The sequence below is a fragment of the Pseudophryne corroboree genome, chromosome 1 (genome assembly GCF_028390025.1).
Source record: "Pseudophryne corroboree isolate aPseCor3 chromosome 1, aPseCor3.hap2, whole genome shotgun sequence".
In the NCBI taxonomy this organism is placed as follows: domain Eukaryota; kingdom Metazoa; phylum Chordata; class Amphibia; order Anura; family Myobatrachidae; genus Pseudophryne; species Pseudophryne corroboree.
In genome coordinates, this window is record NC_086444.1 from 312,949,373 (window position 1) to 312,973,477 (window position 24,105).

General features: G+C 47.3%; 1 protein-coding gene across 7 annotated transcripts in view; it reads left to right on the forward strand.

Annotated features, from left to right (window-relative positions):
* Window positions 1–24,105, forward strand: part of MPHOSPH9 (M-phase phosphoprotein 9) — a 282,866-nt gene that overhangs the window by 134,712 nt on the left and 124,049 nt on the right. For all 7 annotated transcript variants that reach the window (XM_063964512.1, XM_063964518.1, XM_063964515.1 and 4 more), the window contains 6 exons: window positions 2,657–3,093; window positions 3,299–3,454; window positions 4,151–4,238; window positions 21,697–21,912; window positions 22,293–22,340; window positions 23,441–23,505. In XM_063964512.1, coding sequence (XP_063820582.1) covers window positions 2,657–3,093; window positions 3,299–3,454; window positions 4,151–4,238; window positions 21,697–21,912; window positions 22,293–22,340; window positions 23,441–23,505 — 1,010 coding nt within the window. The remainder of the gene's footprint in view (window positions 1–2,656; window positions 3,094–3,298; window positions 3,455–4,150; window positions 4,239–21,696; window positions 21,913–22,292; window positions 22,341–23,440; window positions 23,506–24,105) is intronic.

Genomic DNA, 24,105 nt, shown 5'->3' on the forward strand with positions numbered 1-24,105 from the left:
GCTTGTCTACACATCAACGTACTGGAATTAAGGGCCATATACAACAAGCCGTCAAGCGGAGAATGTTCTTCGCGACCTACCGGTTCTGATTCAATCAGACAACGTCACAGCAGTGGCTCATGTAAACCGGCAAGGCGGAACAAAGAGCAGAGTGGCAATGGCAGAAGCCACCAGAATTCTTCGCTGGGCGGAAAATCATGTAAGCGCTTTGACAGCAGTCTTCATTCCGGGAGTGGACAACTGGGAAGCAGACTTCCTCAGCAGACACGATCTCCATCCAGGAGAGTGGGGACTTCATCAAGAAGTCTTTACAGAGATTGCAAGTCAGTGGGGACTGCCTCAAATAGACATGATGGCGTCACGCCTCAACAAGAAGCTTCCGAGGTATTGTGTCAGGTCTCGGGACTCTCAGGCAGTAGCAGTAGACGCCCTGGTGACACCGTGGGTGTTTCAGTCGGTCTATGTGTTCCCTCCTCTTCCTCTCATCTCAAAAATATTGAGAATCATCAGACGAAAAGGAGTACAGACAATTCTCATTGTTCCAGATTGGCCTCGAAGGGCCTGGTATCCGGATCTGCAGGAAATGCTCACAGAATATATGTGGCCTCTTCCTCTCAGAGAGGACCTGTTGCAACAGGGGCCCTGTCTGTTCCAAGACTTACCGCGGCTGCGTTTGACGGCATGGCGGTTGAATGCCGGATCCTAGCTGGAAAGGGCATTCCAGATGAGGTCATTCCTACTCTGATAAAGGCTAGGAAGGAGGTGACAGCGAAACATTATCACCGTCTCTGGAGGAAGTATGTGTCTTGGTGTGAGACCAAGAATGCTCCTCCGGAAGAATTCCATCTGGGACGTTTTCTCCACTTCCTACAGACTGGAGTGAATTTGGGCCTAAAATTAGGCTCCATTAAGGTACAGATTTCGGCCCTGTCCATTTTCTTTCAGATGGAATTGGCTTCTCTCCCAGAAGTCCAGACTTTTGTGAAGGGAGTGCTGCATATCCAGCCTCCTTTTGTGCCCCCAGTGGCACCATGGGACCTTAACGTGGTGTTACAGTTCCTTAAGTCTCACTGGTTTGAGCCTCTTCAAACGGTGGAATTAAAGTATCTCACTTGGAAAGTGGTTATGTTGTTGGCCTTGGCATCTGCAAGGCGAGTGTCTGAGTTGGCGGCTTTGTCTCACAAAAGCCCCTATCTGATTTTCCATGAGGATAGAGCTGAGTTGCGGACTCGTCCTCAATTTTTGCCTAAGGTGGTTTCCTCTTTTCATATGAACCAACCTATTGTGGTGCCTGTGGCTACAAGGGACCTGGTGGATTCCGAGTCCCTTGATGTGGTCAGGGCTTTGAAAATTTATGTAGCCAGAACGGCTAGGGTTAGGAAAACAGAGGCTCTGTTTGTCCTGTATGCAGCCAACAAGGTTGGCGCTCCTGCTTCTAAGCAGACTATTGCTCGCTGGATCTGTAACACGATTCAGCAAGCTCATTCTACGGCGGGATTGCCGTTACCTAATTCGGTAAAGGCCCATTCCACTAGGAAGGTGGGCTCTTCTTGGCCGGCTGCCCGAGGCGTCTCGGCATTACAGCTTTGCCGAGCGGCGACTGGGTCGGGTTGAAACACTTTTGCTAAATTCTACAAGTTTGATACCCTGGCTGATGAGGACCTCATGTTTGCTCAATCGGTGCTGCAGAGTCATCCGCACTCTCCCGCCCGTTTTGGAGCTTTGGTATAATACCCATGGTCTTTACGGAGTCCCCAGCATCCTCTAGGACGTAAGAGAAAATAAGATTTTGAACCTACCGGTAAATCTTTTTCTCCTAGTCCGTAGAGGATGCTGGGCGCCCGTCCCAGTGCGGACAACATTCTGCAAGACTTGTATATAGTTATTGCTTGCATAAGGGTTATGTTACAGGTTTGTTCAGTCTTTGACTGATGCTGTTCTGTTTCATACTGTTGACTGGTTCGTATATTCCAGGTTATACGGTGTGGATGGTGTGGGCTGGTGTGAATCTTGCCCTTGGATTAACAAAATCTTTCCTCGTACTGTCCGTCTCCTCTGGGCACAGTTTCTCTAACTGAGGTCTGGAGGAGGGGCATAGAGGGAGGAGCCAGTGCACACCCATTCTAAAGTTTCTTTATAGTGCCCATGTCTCCTGTGGAGCCCGTCTATTCCCATTGGTCTTTACGGAGTCCCCAGCATCCTCTACGGACTAGGAGAAAAAGATTTACCGGTAGGTTTAAAATCTTATTTTTTTATTTTTTTTTAATTGATTAGCAATAAGTGTTCCTCCTACGTGCTTATAGGTGCAATTATTGGAATATAACATGCAAAAACAAATATTGTGCAATATCTTAAAAAAAATAAATATATATATATAAATATATATATATATATATATATGTCATTCTTGAGTCCTATAGCTATTATGTCTGAGTCATTTTAATGTTTTTTATTTACTGTGCATATTTGTTATATGCTTGTTTTTGACAGATTTATTGGATTAATTTGTTTTAAATTGTGACCAGTATGGTTGTTCTATTTATAGTTATATCTCGTAACAGTGATCTTAAACAATAACTTGGTGCTTTTCTTGACACACACATATTTTGGGAAAATAAATGCAAAGTGTAAACAAAGGCCATGTTTCTTTTTCTAGGTATTGACGCTGGATCCAACTCTACACAAAAAGTCTGTCCACAATACATTACTTTCTAAACCTGCCACTCTGTGTAGTGCGCATTACACAGCTCCTGTGACTCCAGACTCCATTTCGGAAAATGCTGCTTTTAATCGTTATGATGAGGAATCTGCCTCTACTGCGTCATCTTTGTTGGGTGATTCCTCAAATAGGTCCCCTCATAGTCCTGTAGCAGGTGATGATCAGTGGAAATGCACCAGATACCAAGGAAGGAGAAATCTAAATTACCAACCATGTCATGGAGACTCTAGTGGTGATGAGAGGATGAACTGTACAGAGGATGAAGTGAATAGTTTGACACCATGTTCAATACCTCCTTCACCCTTACCAGTAGAGGAAAATATGCATCAATCCTCTGCCATCCCGTCTGTGAATCACCCAGTGATGCTGTCCAAGTAGGTTTGTTGTAAAGTGTGTGTGTGTGTGTGTGTGTGTGTATGTATGTATGTATGTATGTATGTATGTATATATATGTATATATATATATATATATATATATATATATATATATATATATATATATATAATGTCCTGGTGACATTTTCTTGTTTCTTGCAGTCCTATTATACGTTTTTATGTCATTTTATTTATTTTCTGTAGTATCAGACGGAGTTTAAGAGAAAAGCATGCCCGGCACTTAGCAGACCTGAGGGAATATTATGAGTCCGAGATCTCCAATTTAAAGCAGCAGCTTGTTGCCAATGACCAGATCACGACCTCTGAAGATATGGTGAAAGTCCGCAGTCTTGCTGAGCGGTAATGGCGGCTTGCACGTTATAATTATTTATGGGTATTGTGCCAGCTATGTTGCTGTGGCTGTGAATGTGTGTACAAGCTTGCCAATTTGCCAATACCCACACAATGTAGTTTTTGAAAGTATTTTTGACAGAGACTTGAAAATTGGCACATGGGGGGGGGGACATAGTAGGGGAGGAGCTAGTCACATGGTTATAAATTTAAAGTGCCAGCTCCCAGTTACTGCCTACTATTTTATCTGCACTCCAGTGGCCCCTGTGGAATCGGAGAAAGGGATTTATCGGTAAGTACCAAAATCCTGATTACTCCACTGCCGTAAGGATACAATCGTGCCCCTGTAAAGTGAGCTCTCTGTTCCTGCAACGGCTCATTTTCATTCTTGCTGGGGCAGTATTCAACGGTGGAGAAGTAGAGTGTTATAGGGGTATGTGTTTTATATAGTAAGTTTGAGTGTAATCCGTTTCCTGTGTCTTGCTGCCTGCACCTCATTAAAAAGTTTAATTTTAAAAAGTTTACTGTGTTGTATTGTTTGTTTGTTTGTTTGTTTTTTTTGTTTGGTCATTGACATTTAATATCATTCACTTTATTCTATTATTTTACTGCTGATTATTCTTTGGCTCCCTGTATTAATTATCCCTTTGAATGCGTTTTGAAATGATGCCCTTACTCATCCACTGGGGTTTATTCTTTGTTTAGATGTGCCTATATGGAAGGAGCTTTAACGGAAGCCAGCAAACAAATCCATATTCTCGAGAACCAAAACAATGAACTGGAAAAACAAGTGGTAAGAATTCAAAGCATACGTAGAAGAGACTGTCCTCAGTGATCGCACTGACACAAAAATTATGCGGGTCCCTGGGACCAATTATTTAAAACCATAAAATGGGGTACTACTTCATTGTTTTTGGTCCAACCATAATTTCTCTAACGTCCTAGTGGATGCTGGGGACTCCGTCAGGACCATGGGGAATAGCGGGCTCCGCAGGAGACAGGGCACATCTAAAAAAGCTTTTAGGTCACATGGTGCGTACTGGCTCCTCCCCCTATGACCCTCCTCCAAGCCTCAGTTAGGTTTTTGTGCCCGTCCGAGAGGGTGCAATCTAGGTGGCTCTCTTAAAGAGCTGTTTAGAAAAGTTTTTTTTTAGGTTTCAATCTCAGTGATTCCTGCTGGCAACAGGATCACTGCATCGAGGGACTTAGGGGAGAGATTTCCAACTCACCTGCGTGCAGGATGGATTGGAGTCTTAGGCTACTGGACACTTAGCTCCAGAGGGAGTCGGAACACAGGTCAGCCTGGGGTTCGTCCCGGAGCCGCGCCGCCGATCCCCCTTACAGACGCTGAAGAGACGGCAGAACGGAGGTCCGGAAAACAGGCGGCAGAAGACTCCACAGTCTTCATGAAGGTAGCGCACAGCACTGCAGCTGTGCGCCATTGTTGTCACACGGCTCACTGACTCAGTCACGGAGGGTGCAGGGCGCTGCTGGGGGCGCCCTGGGCAGCAATATAATTACCTTTAGTGGCAAAAGAAATACATCACATATACCCATTAAGGCTATATGTATGTATTTTGACCCAGGCCAGTTTCTTAAAAACCGGGAGAAAAATCCCGCCGAAAAAGGGGCGGAGCTTATTCTCCTCAGCACTCAGCGCCATTTTCCTGCTCAGCTCCGCTGGTGAGGAAGGCTCCCAGGACTCTCCCCTGCACTGCACTACAGAAACAGGGTAACAAAGAGAAGGGGGGCATAAATTGGCGATATTTATATATTAAGAGCGCATATATAGTAAACAACACCTTCTAGGGTTGTTTTTATACATTTATAGCGCTTTTGGTGTGTGCTGGCAAACTCTCCCTCTGTCTCCCCAAAGGGCTAAGGGGTCCTGTCTTCGATTAGAGCATTCCCTGTGTGGCTGCTGTGTGTCGGTACGTGTGTGTCGACATGTATGAGGACGATGTTGGTGTGGAGGCAGAGCAATTGCCGATGATGGTAATGTCACCCCCTAGGGAGTCGACACCGGAATGGATGGCTTTAGTTATGGAATTACGTGATAATGTCAGCACACTGCAAAAGTCAGTTGACGAAATAAGACGCCCGGCAAACCAGTTAGTACCGGTTCAGGCGTCTCAGACACCGTCAGGGGCTGTAAAACGTCCTTTACCTCAGTCAGTCGACACGGGTACCGACACAGATGAATCTAGTGTCGACGGTGAAGAAACAAACGTATTTTCCAATAGGGCCACACGTTATATGATCACGGCAATGAAGGAGGCGTTACAGATCTCTGATACTGCTGGTACCTCAAAAAGGGGTATTATGTGGGGGGTGAAAAAACTACCTGTATTTTTCCCAGAATCAGAGGAATTGAATGATGTGTGTGATGAAGCGTGGGTTACCCCCGATAGAAAATTGCTAATTTCAAAGAAGTTGTTGGCATTATACCCTTTCCCACCAGAGGTTAGGGCGCGCTGGGAAACACCCCCTAAGGTGGATAAGGCGCTCACACGTTTATCAAAGCAAGTGGCGTTGCCGTCTCCTGATACGGCCGCCCTCAAGGATCCAGCAGATAGGAGGCTGGAAACTACACTGAAGAGTATATACACACATACTGGTGTTATACTGCGACCGGCAATAGCCTCAGCCTGGATGTGCAGTGCTGGGGTAGTGTGGTTGGATTCTCTGACTGAAAATATTGAGACCCTGGATAGGGACAGTATTTTATTGACTCTAGAGCAATTAAAGGATGCTTTTCTTTATATGCGAGATGCTCAGAGGGATGTTTGTACTCTAGCATCAAGAGTAAGCGCGATGTCCATATCTGCTAGAAGAAGTTTATGGACGCGACAGTGGTCAGGTGATGCGGATTCCAAGAGGCATATGGAAGTATTGCCATATAAAGGAGAGGAATTGTTTGGGGTCGGTCTTTCGGACCTGGTGACCACGGCAACTGCCGGCAAATCCACCTTTTTACCTCAGACCCCTTCACAACAGAAAAAGACACCGTCTTTTCAGCCGCAGTCCTTTCGCTCCTATAAAAAGCGACCAAAAGGACAGTCTTATCTGCCGAGAGGCAGAGGAAAGGGTAAGAAAGGGCAGCACGCAGCCCCTGCCCAGGAACAGAAGCCCGCCCCGGCTTCTACAAAGCCATCAGCATGACGCTGGGGCTTTACAAGCGGACCCAGGAACGGTGGGGGGTCGACTCAAGATTTTCAGCAATCAATGGGCTCACTCACAAGTGGACCCGTGGGTCCTGCAGATAATATCTCAGGGTTACATGCTGGAGTTCGAAAGGTTTCCCCCTCGCCGGTTCCTAAAGTCTGCTTTACCAACGTCTCCCTCAGAAAGGACGTCGGTTTTGGAAGCCATTCACAAGCTGTATTCTCAGCAGGTGATAGTCAAGGTACCCCTCCTACAACAGGGAAAGGGGTATTATTCCACACTATTTGTGGTACCGAAGCCGGACGGTTCGGTAAGACCTATTCTAAATCTGAAATCCTTGAACCTGTACATACAGAAATTCAAGTTCAAGATGGAGTCACTCAGAGCAGTGATAGCGAATCTGGAAGAAGGGGACTTCATGGTGTCCCTGGACATAAAGGATGCTTATCTGCATATCCCAATTTACCCCTCACACCAAGGGTATCTCAGGTTCGTGATACAAGACTGTCATTATCAGTTTCAAACGCTGCCGTTTGGTTTGTCCACGGCCCCTCGGGTCTTTACCAAGGTAATGACCGAAATGATGGTTCTTCTACGAAGAAAAGGCGTATTAATTATCCCTTACTTGGACGATCTCCTGATAAGGGCAAAGTCCAGAGAACAGCTGGAAGTCGGTGTAGCACTAACCCAGGTAGTGCTTCAGCAACACGGGTGGATTCTGAATCTTCCAAAATCTCAATTGACCCCGACAACTCGTCTGCTGTTCCTGGGAATGATTCTGGACACGGTTCAGAAAAAGGTGTTTCTCCCGGAGGAGAAAGCAAGGGAGTTATCCGAACTTGTCAGGAACCTCCTAAAACCAGGAACGGTGTCAGTACATCAATGCACAAGAGTCCTGGGAAAGATGGTGGCTTCGTACGAAGCGATTCCATTCGGCAGATTCCATGCACGGACATTTCAGTGGGATCTGCTGGACAAATGGTCCGGATCGCATCTGCACATGCATCAGCGGATAGTACTGTCACCGAGAACAAGGTTGTCTCTCCTGTGGTGGCTGCAGACTGCCCATCTGTTAGTGGGCCGCAGATTCGGCATACAGGACTGGGTCCTGGTGACTACGGATGCCAGCCTACGAGGTTGGGGAGCAGTCACAAAGGGAAGAAACTTCCAGGGCGTGTGGTCAAACCTGGAGACGTCTCTTCACATAAATATACTGGAGCTAAGAGCGATCTACAATGCTCTAAGTCTGGCAAAACCGCTGCTTCAGGGTCAGCCGGTGTTGATCCAGTCCGACAACATCACGGCAGTCGCCCACGTAAACCGACAAGGCGGCACGAGAAGCAGGAGTGCAATGGCAGAAGCTGCAAGGATTCTGCGCTGGGCGGAGAATCATGTCATAGCACTGTCAGCAGTGTTCATCCCGGGAGTGGACAACTGGGAAGCAGATTTCCTCAGCAGACACGACCTTCACCCGGGAGAGTGGGGACTTCATCCAGAAGTTTTCCACATGATTGTGAACCGTTGGGAAAAACCAAAGGTAGACATGATGGCGTCTCGCCTCAACAAAAAATTGGACAGGTATTGCGCCAGGTCAAGAGACCCTCAGGCAATAGCTGTGGACGCTCTGGTAACACCGTGGGTGTACCAGTCAGTGTATGTGTTCCCTCCTCTGCCTCTCATACCAAAGGTACTGAGAATTATACGGAAAAGAGGAGTAAGAACGATACTGGTGGCTCCGGACTGGCCAAGGAGAACTTGGTATCCGGAACTTCAAGAGATGCTCACGGAGGATCCGTGGCCTCTACCTCTAAGAAGGGATCTGCTTCAGCAGGGACCTTGTATGTTCCAAGACTTACCGCGTCTGCGTTTGACGGCATGGCGGTTGAACGCCGGATTCTAAAAGAAAAGGGCATTCCAGAGGAAGTTATTCCTACCTTGATTAAGGCTAGAAAGGAAGTGACTGTACAACATTATCACCGCATTTGGCGAAAATATGTTGCGTGGTGTGAGGCCAAGAAGGCTCCAACGGAAGAATTTCAATTGGGTCGATTCTTACATTTCCTGCAAGCAGGATTGTCTATGGGCCTAAAATTGGGGTCCATTAAAGTTCAAATTTCGGCCTTATCAATTTTCTTCCAGAAGGAATTGGCGTCAGTGCCTGAAGTACAAACTTTTGTCAAAGGTGTACTACATATACAACCCCCAATAGTGCCTCCAGTGGCACCGTGGGATTTGAACGTGGTTCTAAATTTTCTCAAATCTCATTGGTTTGAGCCGTTAAAATCGGTAGAATTAAAATACCTTACATGGAAGGTAACCATGCTGTTGGCCCTGGCTTCTGCCAGGAGAGTTTCAGAGTTGGCAGCTTTGTCATACAAGAGCCCATATCTGATATTCCATTCGGACAGGGCAGAATTGAGGACACGTCCTCAATTTCTCCCTAAGGTGGTTTCGGCATTTCACTTAAACCAGCCTATTGTGGTGCCTGCGGCTACTAGCGACTTGGAGGACTCCAAGTTACTGGACGTTGTCAGAGCATTAAAAATATATATTTCTCTATCGTCCTAAGTGGATGCTGGGGTTCCTGAAAGGACCATGGGGAATAGCGGCTCCGCAGGAGACAGGGCACAAAAAAGTAAAGCTTTACTAGGTCAGGTGGTGTGCACTGGCTCCTCCCCCCATGACCCTCCTCCAGACTCCAGTTAGATTTTGTGCCCGAACGAGAAGGGTGCAATCTAGGTGGCTCTCCTAAAGAGCTGCTTAGAGAAAGTTTAGTTTAGGTTTTTTTCTTTACAGTGAGTCCTGCTGGCAACAGGATCACTGCAACGTGGGACTTAGGGGGAAAGTAGTAAACTCACCTGCATGCAGAGTGGATTTGCTGCTTGGCTACTGGACACCATTAGCTCCAGAGGGATCGAACACAGGCCCAGCCGTGGAGTCCGGTCCCGGAGCCGCGCCGCCGACCCCCTTGCAGATGCTGAAGCGTGAAGAGGTCCGGAAACCGGCGGCTGAAGACTCCTCAGTCTTCATAAGGTAGCGCACAGCACTGCAGCTGTGCGCCATTTTCCTCTCAGCACACTTCACTGGGCAGTCACTGAGGGTGCAGAGCGCTGGGGGGGGGCGCTCTGAGAGGCAAATATAAACCTTATACAAGGCTAAAAATACCTCACATATAGCCCATAGGGGCTATATGGAGATATTTAACCCCTGCCTGACTGGAAAAATAGCGGGAGAAGAACCCGCCGAAAAAGGGGCGGGGCCTATCTCCTCAGCACACGGCGCCATTTTCTGTCACAGCTCCGCTGGTCAGAACGGCTCCCAGGTCTCTCCCCTGCACTGCACTACAGAAACAGGGTAAAACAGAGAGGGGGGGCACATTAATGGCTATATATATATATATTAAAGCAGCTATAAGGGAGCACTTAATATAAGGATATCCCTTGTATATATAGCGCTTTGTGGTGTGTGCTGGCAGACTCTCCCTCTGTCTCCCCAAAAGGGCTAGTGGGTCCTGTCTTCATTAGAGCATTCCCTGTGAGTTTGCGGTGTGTGTCGGTACGTGGTGTCGACATGTATGAGGACGATATTGGTGTGGAGGCGGAGCAATTGCCAAATATGCAGATGTCACCCCCCAGGGGGTCGACACCAGAATGGATGCCTTTATTTGTGGAATTACGTGATGGTTTATCTTCCCTTAAACAGTCAGTTGAGGACATGAGGCGGCCGGACAATCAATTAATGCCTGTCCAGGCGCCTCAAACACCGTCAGGGGCTGTAAAACGCCCTTTGCCTCAGTCGGTCGACACAGACCCAGACACGGGCACTGATTCCAGTGACGACGGTAGAAATTCAAACGTATTTTCCAGTAGGGCCACACGTTATATGATTTTGGCAATGAAGGAGACGTTACATTTAGCTGATACTACAGATACCGTAAAACAGGGTATTATGTATGGTGTGAAAAAACTACAAACAGTTTTTCCTGAATCAGAAGAATTAAATGACGTGTGTGATGAAGCGTGGGTTGCTCCTGATAAAAAGTTGATAATTTCAAAAAAGTTATTGGCATTATACCCTTTCCCGCCAGAGGTTAGGGCGCGCTGGGAAACACCCCCTAAGGTGGACAAGGCGCTCACACGCTTATCCAAACAAGTGGCGTTACCCTCTCCTGAGACGGCCGCACTTAAGGATCCATCAGATAGAAAGATGGAAGTTATTCAAAAGAATATATACACACATGCAGGTGTTATACTACGACCAGCTATAGCAACTGCCTGGATGTGCAGTGCTGGAGTAGTTTGGTCAGAATCCCTGATTGAAAATATTGATACCCTAGATAGGGACAATGTTTTACTGTCGTTAGAACAAATAAAGGATGCATTTATCTATATGCGTGATGCACAGAGGGATATTTGCACACTGGCATCTCGGATGAGTGCTATGTCCATTTCAGCCAGAAGAGCCTTATGGACACGACAGTGGACAGGCGATGCGGATTCAAAACGTCACATGGAGGTTTTGCCGTATAAAGGGGAGGAGTTATTTGGAGTTGGTCTATCAGACTTGGTGGCCACGGCTACTGCCGGGAAATCCACTTTTTTACCTCAAGTCACTCCCCAACAGAGAAAGGCACCGACCTTTCAACCGCAGCCTTTTCGCTCCTACAAAAATAAGAGAGCAAAGGGCTTGTCGTATCTGCCACGAGGCAGAGGAAGAGGGAAGAGACACCAACAGGCAGCTCCTTCCCAGGAACAGAAGCCCTCCCCGGCTCCTGCAAAAACCTCAGCATGACGCTGGGGCCTCTCAAGCGGACTCGGGGACAGTGGGGGGCCGTCTCAAAAATTACAGCGCGCAGTGGGCTCACTCGCAGGTAGACCCCTGGATCCTGCAGATAATATCTCAGGGGTACAGGTTGGAATTAGAGACGGATCCTCCTCATCGTTTCCTGAAGTCTGCCTTACCAACCGTCTCTTCCGAAAGGGAGAGGGTGTTGGAAGCCATTCACAAGCTGTACGCTCAGCAGGTGATAGTCAAAGTACCCCTATTACAACAAGGAAAGGGGTATTATTCCACTCTATTTGTGGTACCGAAGCCGGATGGCTCGGTAAGGCCTATTCTAAATCTGAAGTCCTTGAACCTCTACATAAAAAAGTTCAAGTTCAAGATGGAGTCACTCAGAGCAGTGATAGCGAACCTGGAAGAAGGGGACTTTATGGTATCCTTGGACATCAAGGATGCGTATCTACACGTTCCGATTTACCCCGCACACCAGGGGTACCTCAGGTTCATTGTTCAAAACTGTCACTATCAGTTTCAGACGCTGCCGTTCGGATTGTCCACGGCGCCTCGGGTCTTTACCAAGGTAATTGGCCGAGATGATGATTCTTCTTCGAAGAAAAGGCGTATTAGTTATCCCATACTTGGACGATCTCCTAATAAGGGCAAGGTCCAGAGAACAGCTGGAGACAGCTTTAGCACTATCTCAAGAGGTGCTAAGACAACACGGGTGGATTCTGAATATTCCAAAATCCCATTTAATCCCGACAACTCGTCTGCTGTTCCTAGGAATGATTCTGGACACGGTTCAGAAAAAGGTTTTCCTTCCAGAGGAAAAAGCCAAGGAGTTATCCGATCTGGTCAGGAACCTCCTAAAACCAGGAAAAGTGTCAGTACATCAATGCACAAGAGTCCTGGGAAAAATGGTGGCTTCTTACGAAGCAATTCCATTCGGCAGATTCCATGCAAGAATATTCCAAAGGGATCTGTTGGACAAATGGTCAGGGTCGCATCTGCAGATGCACCTGCGAATAACCCTGTCACCAAAGACAAGGGTGTCACTTCTGTGGTGGTTGCAGAAGGCTCACCTATTAGAAGGCCGCAGATTCGGCATTCAGGATTGGATCCTGGTGACCACGGACGCCAGCCTGAGAGGCTGGGGAGCAGTCACACAAGGAAGAAACTTCCAGGGAGTATGGACGAGTCTGGAAAAGTCTCTTCACATAAACATTCTGGAACTAAGAGCAATCTACAATGCTCTAAGCCAGGCGGAACTTCTCCTGCAAGGAAAGCCGGTGTTGATTCAGTCGGACAACATCACGGCGGTCGCCCATGTAAACAGGCAGGGCGGCACAAGAAGCAGGAGTGCAATGGCAGAAGCTGCCAAGATTCTTCGCTGGGCGGAGAATCACGTGATAGCACTGTCAGCAGTGTTCATCCCGGGCGTGGACAACTGGGAAGCAGACTTCCTCAGCAGACACGATCTTCATCCGGGAGAGTGGGGTCTACATCCAGAAGTCTTCAACATGTTAATAGACCGTTGGGAAAGACCAATTGTAGACATGATGGCGTCTCGCCTCAACAAGAAACTGGACAAATATTGCGCCAGGTCAAGAGATCCACAGGCAATAGCTGTGGACGCACTGGTAACTCCTTGGGTGTACCAGTCAGTGTATGTGTTTCCTCCTCTGCCGCTCATACCAAAGGTATTGAAGATCATACGGCAAAGAAGAGTAAGAACAATACTAGTGGTTCCGGATTGGCCGAGAAGGACTTGGTATCCGGAACTTCAAGAGATGCTCACGGACGAACCGTGGCCTCTACCTCTGAGAAGGGACCTGCTACAGCAGGGTCCCTGTCTTTTTCAAGACTTACCGCGGCTGCGTTTGACGGCATGGCGGTTGAACGCCAGATCCTAAAAGGGAAAGGCATTCCAGAAGAAGTCATTCCTACCTTGATTAAGGCACGGAAGGAAGTCACCGTGAAACATTATCACCGCATTTGGCGAAAATATGTAGCGTGGTGCGAGGATCGGAGGGTTCCGACGGAGGAATTCCAACTGGGTCGTTTCCTACATTTCCTGCAATCAGGATTATCTATGGGTCTCAAATTGGGATCCATTAAGGTTCAAATTTCGGCCCTGTCAATATTCTTCCAAAAAGAATTGGCCTCTGTCCCTGAGGTCCAGACTTTTGTCAAGGGAGTACTGCATATACAGCCTCCTGTGGTGCCTCCGGTGGCACCGTGGGATCTAAATGTAGTTTTAGATTTCCTCAAATCCCATTGGTTTGAACCATTGAAAAAGGTGGATTTGAAATATCTCACATTGAAAGTGACTATGTTACTAGCCCTGGCCTCTGCCAGGAGAGTATCTGAATTGGCGGCTTTATCTTATAAAAGTCCTTATCTAATCTTCCATTCGGATAGGGCAGAACTGCGGACTCGTCCGCATTTTCTCCCTAAAGTGGTATCAGCATTTCATCTGAACCAACCTATTGTGGTGCCTGCGGCCACTAGCGACTTGGAGGACTCCAAGTTGTTGGACGTTGTCAGAGCCTTAAAAATATACATTGCAAGGACGGCTGGAGTCAGAAAATCTGACTCGCTGTTTATATTGTATGCACCCAACAAGTTGGGCGCACCTGCTTCTAAGCAGTCGATTGCTCGTTGGATTTGTAACACAATTCAACTTGCACATTCTGTGGCAGGCCTGCCACAGCCTAAAACTGTAAAAGCCCACTCCACAAGGAAGGTGGGCTCATCTTGGGCGGCTGCCCGAGGGGTCTCGGCATTACAACTCTGCCGAGCAGCTACGTGGTCGGGGGAGAACACGTTTGTAAAATTTTACAAATTTGATACCCTGGCAAAGGAGGACCTGGAGTTCTCTCATTCGGTGCTGCAGAGTCATCCGCACTCTCCCGCCCGTTTGGGAGCTTTGGTATAATCCCCATGGTCCTTTCAGGAACCCCAGCATCCACTTAGGACGATAGAGAAAATAAGAATTTACTTACCGATAATTCTATTTCTCGGAGTCCGTAGTGGATGCTGGGCGCCCATCCCAAGTGCGGATTATCTGCAATACTTGTACATAGTTATTGTTAACTAATTCGGGTTATTGTTAAGGAGCCATCTTAAGAGGCCCTTTCTGTTGTCATACTGTTAACTGGGTTTAGATCACAAGTTGTACGGTGTGATTGGTGTGGCTGGTATGAGTCTTACCCGGGATTCAAAATGCCTCCCTTATTGTGTATGCTCGTCCGGGCACAGTACCTAACTGGAGTCTGGAGGAGGGTCATGGGGGGAGGAGCCAGTGCACACCACCTGACCTAGTAAAGCTTTACTTTTTTGTGCCCTGTCTCCTGCGGAGCCGCTATTCCCCATGGTCCTTTCAGGAACCCCAGCATCCACTACGGACTCCGAGAAATAGAATTATCGGTAAGTAAATTCTTATTTTCAAGGACAGCTGGAGTCAGAAAAACTGACTCGTTGTTTACATTGTATGCACCCAACAAGATGGGTGCTCCTGCGTCTAAACAGACGATTGCACGTTGGATCTGTAGCACAATCCAACTTGCACATTCTGTGGCAGGCGTGCCACAGCCTAAATCTGTAAAGGCCCACTCCACAAGGAAGGTGGGCTCATCTTGGGCGGCTGCCCGAGGGGTCTCGGCATTACAACTTTGCCGAGCAGCTACGTGGTCAGGGGAGAACACGTTTGTAAAATTTTACAAATTTGATACTCTGGCTACAGAGGACCTGGAGTTTTCTCATTCGGTGCTGCAGAGTCATCCGCACTCTCCCGCCCGTTTGGGAGCTTTGGTATAATCCCCATGGTCCTGACGGAGTCCCCAGCATCCACTAGGACGTTAGAGAAAATAAGAATTTACTTACCGATAATTCTATTTCTCATAGTCCGTAGTGGATGCTGGGCGCCCATCCCAAGTGCGGATTGTCTGCAATGCTTGTACATAGTTATTGTTACAAAATCGGGTTATTACTGTTGTTGTGAGCCATCTTTTCAGAGGCTACTTCGTTTTGTTATCATACTGTTAACTGGGTTCAGATCACAAGTTGTACGGTGTGATTGGTGTGGCTGGTATGAGTCTTACCCGGGATTCAAGATCCTTCCTTATTGTGTACGCTCGTCCGGGCACAGTACCTAACTGAGGCTTGGAGGAGGGTCATAGGGGGAGGAGCCAGTACGCACCATGTGACCTAAAAGCTTTTTTAGATGTGCCCTGTCTCCTGCGGAGCCCGCTATTCCCCATGGTCCTGACGGAGTCCCCAGCATCCACTACGGACTATGAGAAATAGAATTATCGGTAAGTAAATTCTTATTTTAAAGTAGTTAAAGTGCAAACTTGGGCGGACCCAATATCTGCCTCACTCGTATCATCTTTTCCTATTGAAAGTCTAAGCTGTGTTTTCATGATCTTTGGTTCTATACAAATGGCTGCCTCCACCAGGTAGGGGGGTACACTTGTATTGGGCTTATCGTTGAAATTTGGTGTGGCGTTACCTAGTATTTCTATAGGCCTTCAGCTAGTGATATTACATTACTTGAGGTTACTGTGTGTAAGGAAGTCCATTCTAAGTAGCCTTAGCTTCGTCCAATGAAATGTTAATACATATTTCTCTGACGTCCTAGTGGATGCTGGGAACTCCGAAAGGACCATGGGGAATAGCGGCTCCGCAGGAGACTGGGCACAAAAGTAAAAGCTTTAGGACTACCTGGTGTGCACTGGCTCCTCCCCCTATGACCCTCATCCAAGCCTCAGTTAGATTTTTGTGCCCGAACGAGAAGGGTGCACACTAGGTGGCTCTCCTGAGCTGCTTAGTAAAAAAATTTAAGTATAGGTTTTTTATTTTCAGTGAATCCTGCTGGCAACAGGTTCACTGCACCGAGGGACTAAGGGGAGAAGAAGCGAACTCACCTGCGTGCAGAGTGGATTGGGCTTCTTAGGCTACTGGACATTAGCTCCAGAGGGACGATCACAGGCCCAGCCATGGATGGGTCCCAGAGCCGCGCTGCCGGCCCCCTTACAGAGCCAGAAGACTGAAGAGGTCCGGAAAATCGGCGGCAGAAGACGTCCTGTCTTCAATAAGGTAGCGCACAGCACCGCAGCTGTGCGCCATTGCTCTCAGCACACTTCACACTCCGGTCACTGAGGGTGCAGGGCGCTGGGGGGGGGCGCCCTGAGACGCAATAAAAACACCTTAGATGGCAAAAAATACATCACATATAGCTCCTGGGCTATATGGATGCATTTAACCCCTGCCAATTTTTCCTTAAAAAAGCGGGAGAAAGGCCGCCGAGAAGGGGGCGGAGCCTATCTCCTCAGCACACTGGCGCCATTTTCCCTCACAGCTCCGTTGGAGGGAAGCTCCCTGACTCTCCCCTGCAGTCCTGCACTACAGAAACAGGGTAAAACAAGAGAGGGGGGGCACTAATTTGGCAGATAAATCTATACAGCAGCTATATAAAGGGAAAAACACTTATATAAGGTTATCCCTGTATATATATAGCGCTCTGGTGTGTGCTGGCAAACTCTCCCTCTGTCTCCCCAAAGGGCTAGTGGGGTCCTGTCCTCTATCAGAGCATTCCCTGTGTGTGTGTTGTGTGTCGGTACGTTGTGTCGACATGTATGAGGAGGAAAATGGTATGGAGGCGGAGCAATTGCCTGTAATAGTGATGTCACCCCCTAGGGAGTCGACACCTGACTGGATGGTCTTATGGAAGGAATTACGTGATAGTGTCAGCACTTTACAAAAGACTGTTGACGACATGAGACAGCCGGCAAATCAGTTATTACCTGTACAGGCGTCTCAAACACCGTCAGGGGCTCTAAAGCGCCCGTTACCTCAGATGGTCGACACAGACCCAGACTCCAGTGTCGACGGTGAGGAAACAAACGTATTTTCCAGTAGGGCCACACGTTACATGATCACGGCAATGAAGGAGGTTTTGAACATTTCTGATACTACAAGTACCACAAAAAAGGGTATTATGTGGGGTGTGAAAAAACTACCCGTAGTTTTTCCTGAATCAGATGAATTAAATGAGGTGTGTGATGAAGCGTGGGTTTCCCCCGATAAAAAACTGCTAATTTCTAAAAAATTATTGGCATTATACCCTTTCCCGCCAGAGGTTAGGGCGCGTTGGGAAACACCCCCTAGGGTAGATAAGGCGCTCACACGCTTATCAAAACAAGTGGCGTTACCGTCTCCTGATACGGCCGCCCTCAAGGAACCAGCTGATAGGAAGCTGGAAATTATCCTAAAAAGTATATACACACATACTGGTATTATACTGCGACCAGCAATCGCCTCAGCCTGGATGTGCAGTGCTGGGGTGGCTTGGTCGGATTCCCTGACTGAAAATATTGATACCCTGGACAGGGACAGTATATTATTGACTATAGAGCATTTAAAGGATGCATTTCTATATATGCGAGATGCACAGAGGGATATTTGCACTCTGGCATCAAGAGTAAGTGCGCTGTCCATTTCTGCCAGAAGAGGGTTATGGACGCGACAGTGGTCAGGTGATGCGGATTCCAAACGGCATATGGAAGTATTGCCGTATAAAGGGGAGGAGTTATTTGGGGTCGGTCTATCGGACCTGGTGGCCACGGCAACGGCTGGGAAATCCACCTTTTTACCTCAGGTCACCTCTCAGCAGAAAAAGACACCGTCTTTTCAGGCTCAGTCCTTTCGTCCCCATAAGGGCAAGCGGGCAAAAGGCCACTCATATCTGCCCCGGGGCAGAGGAAGGGGAAAAAGACTGCAGCAGGCAGCCTCTTCCCAGGAACAGAAGCCCTCCCCCGCTTCTGCCAAGTCCTCAGCATGACGCTGGGGCCTTACAAGCGGACTCAGGCACGGTGGGGGCCCGTCTCAAGAATTTCAGTGCGCAGTGGGCTCACTCGCAAGTGGACCCCTGGATCCTGCAGGTAGTATCTCAGGGGTACAAATTGGAATTCGAGACGTCTCCCCCTCGCCGGTTCCTGAAGTCTGCTTTACCAACGTCTCCCTCCGACAGGGAGGCGGTATTGGAAGCCATTCACAAGCTGTATTCCCAGCAGGTGATAATCAAGGTACCCCTCCTACAACAGGGAAAGGGGTATTATTCCACGCTGTTTGTGGTACCGAAGCCGGACGGCTCGGTGAGACCTATTTTAAATCTGAAATCCTTGAACACTTACATACAAAGGTTCAAATTCAAGATGGAGTCACTCAGAGTAGTGATAGCGAACCTGGAAGAAGGGGACTATATGGTGTCTCTGGACATCAAGGATGCTTACCTCCATGTCCCAATTTGCCCTTCTCACCAAGGGTACCTCAGGTTTGTGGTACAGAACTGTCACTATCAGTTTCAGACGCTGCCGTTTGGATTGTCCACGGCACCCCGGGTCTTTACCAAGGTAATGGCCGAAATGATGATTCTTCTTCGAAGAAAAGGCGTCTTAATTATCCCTTACTTGGACGATCTCCTGATAAGGGCAAGGTCCAGAGAACAGTTAGAGGTCGGAGTAGCACTATCTCAAGTAGTACTACGACAGCACGGGTGGATTCTAAATATTCCAAAATCGCAGCTGATTCCGACGACACGTCTGCTGTTCCTAGGGATGATTCTGGACACAGTCTAGAAAAAGGTGTTTCTCCCGGAGGAGAAAGCCAGGGAGTTATCCGACCTAGTCAGGAACCTCCTAAAACCAGGCCAAGTGTCAGTGCATCAATGCACAAGGGTCCTGGGAAAAATGGTGGCTTCTTACGAAGCGATTCCATTCGGCAGATTCCACGCAAGAACTTTTCAGTGGGATCTGCTGGACAAATGGTCCGGATCGCATCTTCAAATGCATCAGCGGATAACCCTGTCTCCAAGGACAAGGGTGTCTCTCCTGTGGTTGTTGCAGAGTGCTCATCTTCTAGAGGGCCGCAGATTCGGCATTCAGGACTGGGTCCTGGTGACCACGGATGCCAGCCTGAGAGGCTGGGGAGCAGTCACACAGGGAAGAAATTTCCAGGGCTTGTGGTCAAGCATGGAAACGTCACTTCACATAAATATCCTGGAACTAAGGGCCATTTACAATGCCCTAAGTCAGGCAAGGCCTCTGCTTCAGGGTCAGCCGGTGTTGATCTAGTCGGACAACATCACGGCAGTCGCCCACGTAAACAGACAGGGCGGCACAAGAAGCAGGAGGGCAATGACGGAAGTTGCAAGGATTCTTCGCTGGGCGGAAAATCATGTGATAGCACTGTCAGCAGTGTTCATTCCGGGAGTGGACAACTGGGAAGCAGACTTCCTCAGCAGACACGACCTCCACCCGGGGGAGTGGGGACTTCACCCAGAAGTCTTCCACATGATTGTGAACCGTTGGGAAAAACCAAAGGTGGACATGATGGCGTCCCGCCTCAACAAAAAACTGGACAGATATTGCGCCAGGTCAAGGGACCCTCAGGCAATAGCTGTGGACGCTCTGGTAACACCGTGGGTGTACCAGTCAGTGTATGTGTTCCCTCCTCTGCCTCTCATACCCAAGGTACTGAGAATCATAAGAAGGAGAGGAGTAAGGACTATACTCGTGGCTCCGGATTGGCCAAGAAGGACTTGGTACCCGGAACTTCAAGAGATGCTCACGGAGGACCCGTGGCCTCTACCTCTAAGAAAGGACCTGCTCCAGCAGGGACCCTGTCTGTTCCAAGACTTACCGCGGCTGCGTTTGACGGCATGGCGGTTGAACGCCGGATCCTGAAGGAAAAAGGCATTCCGGATGAAGTCATCCCTACCCTGATCAAAGCCAGGAAGGATGTAACTGTGCAACATTATCACCGTATTTGGCGTAAATATGTTGCGTGGTGTGAGGCCAGGAAGGCCCCTACAGAGGAATTTCAACTGGGTCGTTTCCTGCATTTCCTGCAAACAGGACTGTCTATGGGCCTAAAATTAGGGTCCATTAAGGTTCAAATTTCGGCCCTGTCGATATTCTTCCAGAAAGAACTAGCTTCAGTTCCTGAAGTTCAGACGTTTGTCAAGGGGGTACTGCATATACAGCCTCCTTTTGTGCCTCCAGTGGCACCTTGGGATCTCAATGTAGTTTTGGGGTTCCTAAAATCACATTGGTTTGAACCACTCACCACTGTGGACTTAAAATATCTCACATGGAAAGTGGTAATGCTGTTAGCCCTGGCTTCAGCCAGGCGTGTATCAGAATTGGCGGCTTTATCCTATAAAAGCCCTTACCTAATTTTTCATACGGACAGGGCAGAATTGAGGACTCGTCCCCAATTTCTCCCTAAGGTGGTTTCAGCGTTTCACTTAAACCAGCCTATTGTGGTACCTGCGGCTACTAGGGACTTGGAGGATTCCAAGTTGCTGGACGTAGTCAGGGCCCTGAAAATATATGTTTCCAGGACGGCTGGAGTCAGAAAATCTGACTCGCTGTTTATCCTGTATGCACCCAACAAGCTGGGTGCTCCTGCTTCTAAGCAGACTATTGCTCGTTGGATTTGTAGTACAATTCAGCTTGCACATTCTGTGGCAGGCCTGCCACAGCCAAAATCTGTAAAAGCCCATTCCACACGGAAAGTGGGCTCATCTTGGGCGGCTGCCCGAGGGGTCTCTGCTTTACAACTTTGCCGAGCAGCTACTTGGTCAGGGGCAAACACGTTTGCTAAATTCTACAAATTTGATACCCTGGCTGAGGAGGACCTGGAGTTCTCTCATTCGGTGCTGCAGAGTCATCCGCACTCTCCCGCCCGTTTGGGAGCTTTGGTATAATCCCCATGGTCCTTTCGGAGTTCCCAGCATCCACTAGGACGTCAGAGAAAATAAGAATTTACTTACCGATAATTCTATTTCTCATAGTCCGTAGTGGATGCTGGGCGCCCATCCCAAGTGCGGATTGTCTGCAATACTTGTACATAGTTATTGTTACAAAAATCGGGTTATTATTGTTGTGAGCCATCTTTTCAGAGGCTCCTCTGTTATCATGCTGTTAACTGGGTTCAGATCACAAGTTGTACGGTGTGATTGGTGTGGCTGGTATGAGTCTTACCCGGGATTCAAAATCCTTCCTTATTGTGTACGCTCGTCCGGGCACAGTATCCTAACTGAGGCTTGGAGGAGGGTCATAGGGGGAGGAGCCAGTGCACACCAGGTAGTCCTAAAGCTTTTACTTTTGTGCCCAGTCTCCTGCGGAGCCGCTATTCCCCATGGTCCTTTCGGAGTTCCCAGCATCCACTACAGACTATGAGAAATAGAATTATCGGTAAGTAAATTCTTATTATTTCCACTTTGCATAAATTCCTAGGCAGAGTGGAGGGAACATTACCACTGTGCCAACAATACATCAAGAGAATTAAGAGAGCAAATTGAGGAAATGAGAGAAAAGAGCAAAGAAAAAGAAAATGCAATCAGCCGGTTACAGTCCAGGCTCAAAGAAGTTGAAGAATCCTTAGCAAAAGCTTTCAGGAAGTCAGATGATAAAGAAGCAAGAATAAAACAGGAGCATAAGATGTTTCAAGATGTAAGTTCAGAATTACCTGCAGTTCTGTCACCTGGGCATTTGTAATGTCCTAGGCTCTGATTCAGACTTGTGAGTAAAATAGGTCTTTTTTAATTTTTATTTTATTATTATATTAAGAAAAGGCATTTGAGTTTATACTCTACAATACTTTTTGAAGTAGTCAGAATTTTACAAGGACTTAATAAGTTAGCAATACCAAAGAAATTAATTGCCCTCATTTTGTACAGTGTTTTGTAATGTACACTCTGGTACCCAGTGGCATAGAATAGCTCTCTACTGCACACTAACGTCCACTGGTAGAGTTCAGTAATAAATTCTCTGCCTCAGTGGCCCTTGTTGCAAGGAAGGGCTGCTGTATACTTGTTCTTTTTCTCTTCCAGCTATTGTTAGAATATGAATCTCTTGGGAAGGAACATAAAAGAGTAAAAGTAAGATACTTTTTTTTTCCCTTTTATATATGTTTATATGTAGTATATTGTAAGAATTTTAAATTACTTGAATTGATTTTCCCCTAAAGTTGAATGGAATGAATTTCTAGTCAAGAAATAGCTGTCATGCAAGGAAGTGCGTTGTATTTGCAGCTGTCCAGCATAGGTCACCAGTATAAGCGAGTACTAGAGACTGTTACTTTGGGGGTCAGTTGTGGGCCCTGTCTATTGTGCGTTACATAACCACAGTATTGATTTAGAGTAAAAGGGATGGGGACTGTCCCTTACCTGATACTTTATATCTTCCTGGGATTACTCTGCCACACTTAGTCTTGTAGATGTGGCTTCTAATATGTCCTTCTTTCTTCCATAATTCATTTTGCGCTTTAGTGTTGCCAGTGATTCGTCCCCATCTCCCCCCTACTATCCCCAACTCCCCCACTCATTGTTCTAGTTAATATAAAAATCCAGTGGTTAGACTTTTCACTGCAATGAGACTGTAGGCATCTTATTGTACAGTTGGCCCTCCTTTACATATACTAATGTTTTTATGTTGATGTTTTATTACACAGTCTATAGCTGGGTACACACTTATCCAATCCTCAGGAGATCAGACTCTAGATCAGGCTCTTTATACAATCCTTCTGCAGACCTGGTTGCAGCTTCTACATCCAATCCATGCGTACACACTTGCCCAATTTTTCAGCAGACCTCCAATCTGCGTCTGCTGAAACAATGCACTGAAAATATTTCCCCATTAGTATTTATATTGGTAATATTAGGACAGCACGGTTGAAGTAGACGTTAGTCTCACTGCCTCACAGCCCTGAGGTCATGACCAAAGAGTGTGTATGTTCTTCCTGTGCTTGCCTATATATGCTTCCTTCAAGTGCTCCAGTTTTCCCCCACATTACAAATACAGGCTAGTAGGTTAATTGACATCTGACATACAAAAAAATTGACCCTAGTGTGTATGTGTGTCCATGTGTTATGGAATATAGATTGTAATATAAAAGCTCCTTTGTGATAGGGAGTGATGCGAATATGTGTGCCTTTTGTTAATAAATAATAACTGAAATCTAGATGGTGTATCGTTTTAGGATATGCTGAGTATAACAGAGAACAAATTGTGTGATGCAGATGGTGAAGTCGGTGAGCTTAGAAGGTAATTGGTAACTTGCTATGTATAAAATCTATAAATAATAATAAATAATAAATATGAAATGCCTGTGTTCTCTCCTTGGAATGGAAACAAGTGCCAGCTCTGAGTAACTCGTACACCATTATTGGGGATTTTGTTCCCTGTAAGTGATTGGATACTTGCTGGGCTCTGTCACAGTGCAAATTGTAAAATACTTCTTTACATCGACTAAGGCAATGCCAGGGAGATTGGATGGGAGATGAAACTGGAAAACCTTTTTCTCTAACGTCCTAGTGGATGCTGGGGACTCCGTAAGGACCATGGGGAATAGCGGCTCCGCAGGAGACTGGGCACAGCTAAGAAAGAATTAGGACTACCTGGTGTGCACTGGCTCCTCCCACTATGACCCTCCTCCAGACTTCAGTTAGAATCCTGTGCCCGGCCGAGCTGGATGCACACTAGGGGCTCTCCTGAGCTCCTAGAAAGAAAGTATATGTTAGGTTTTTTATTTTACAGTGAGATCTGCTGGCAACAGACTCACTGCAGCGAGGGACTAAGGGGAGAAGAAGCGAACCTACCTAACTGGTGGTAGCTTGGGCTTCTTAGGCTACTGGACACCATTAG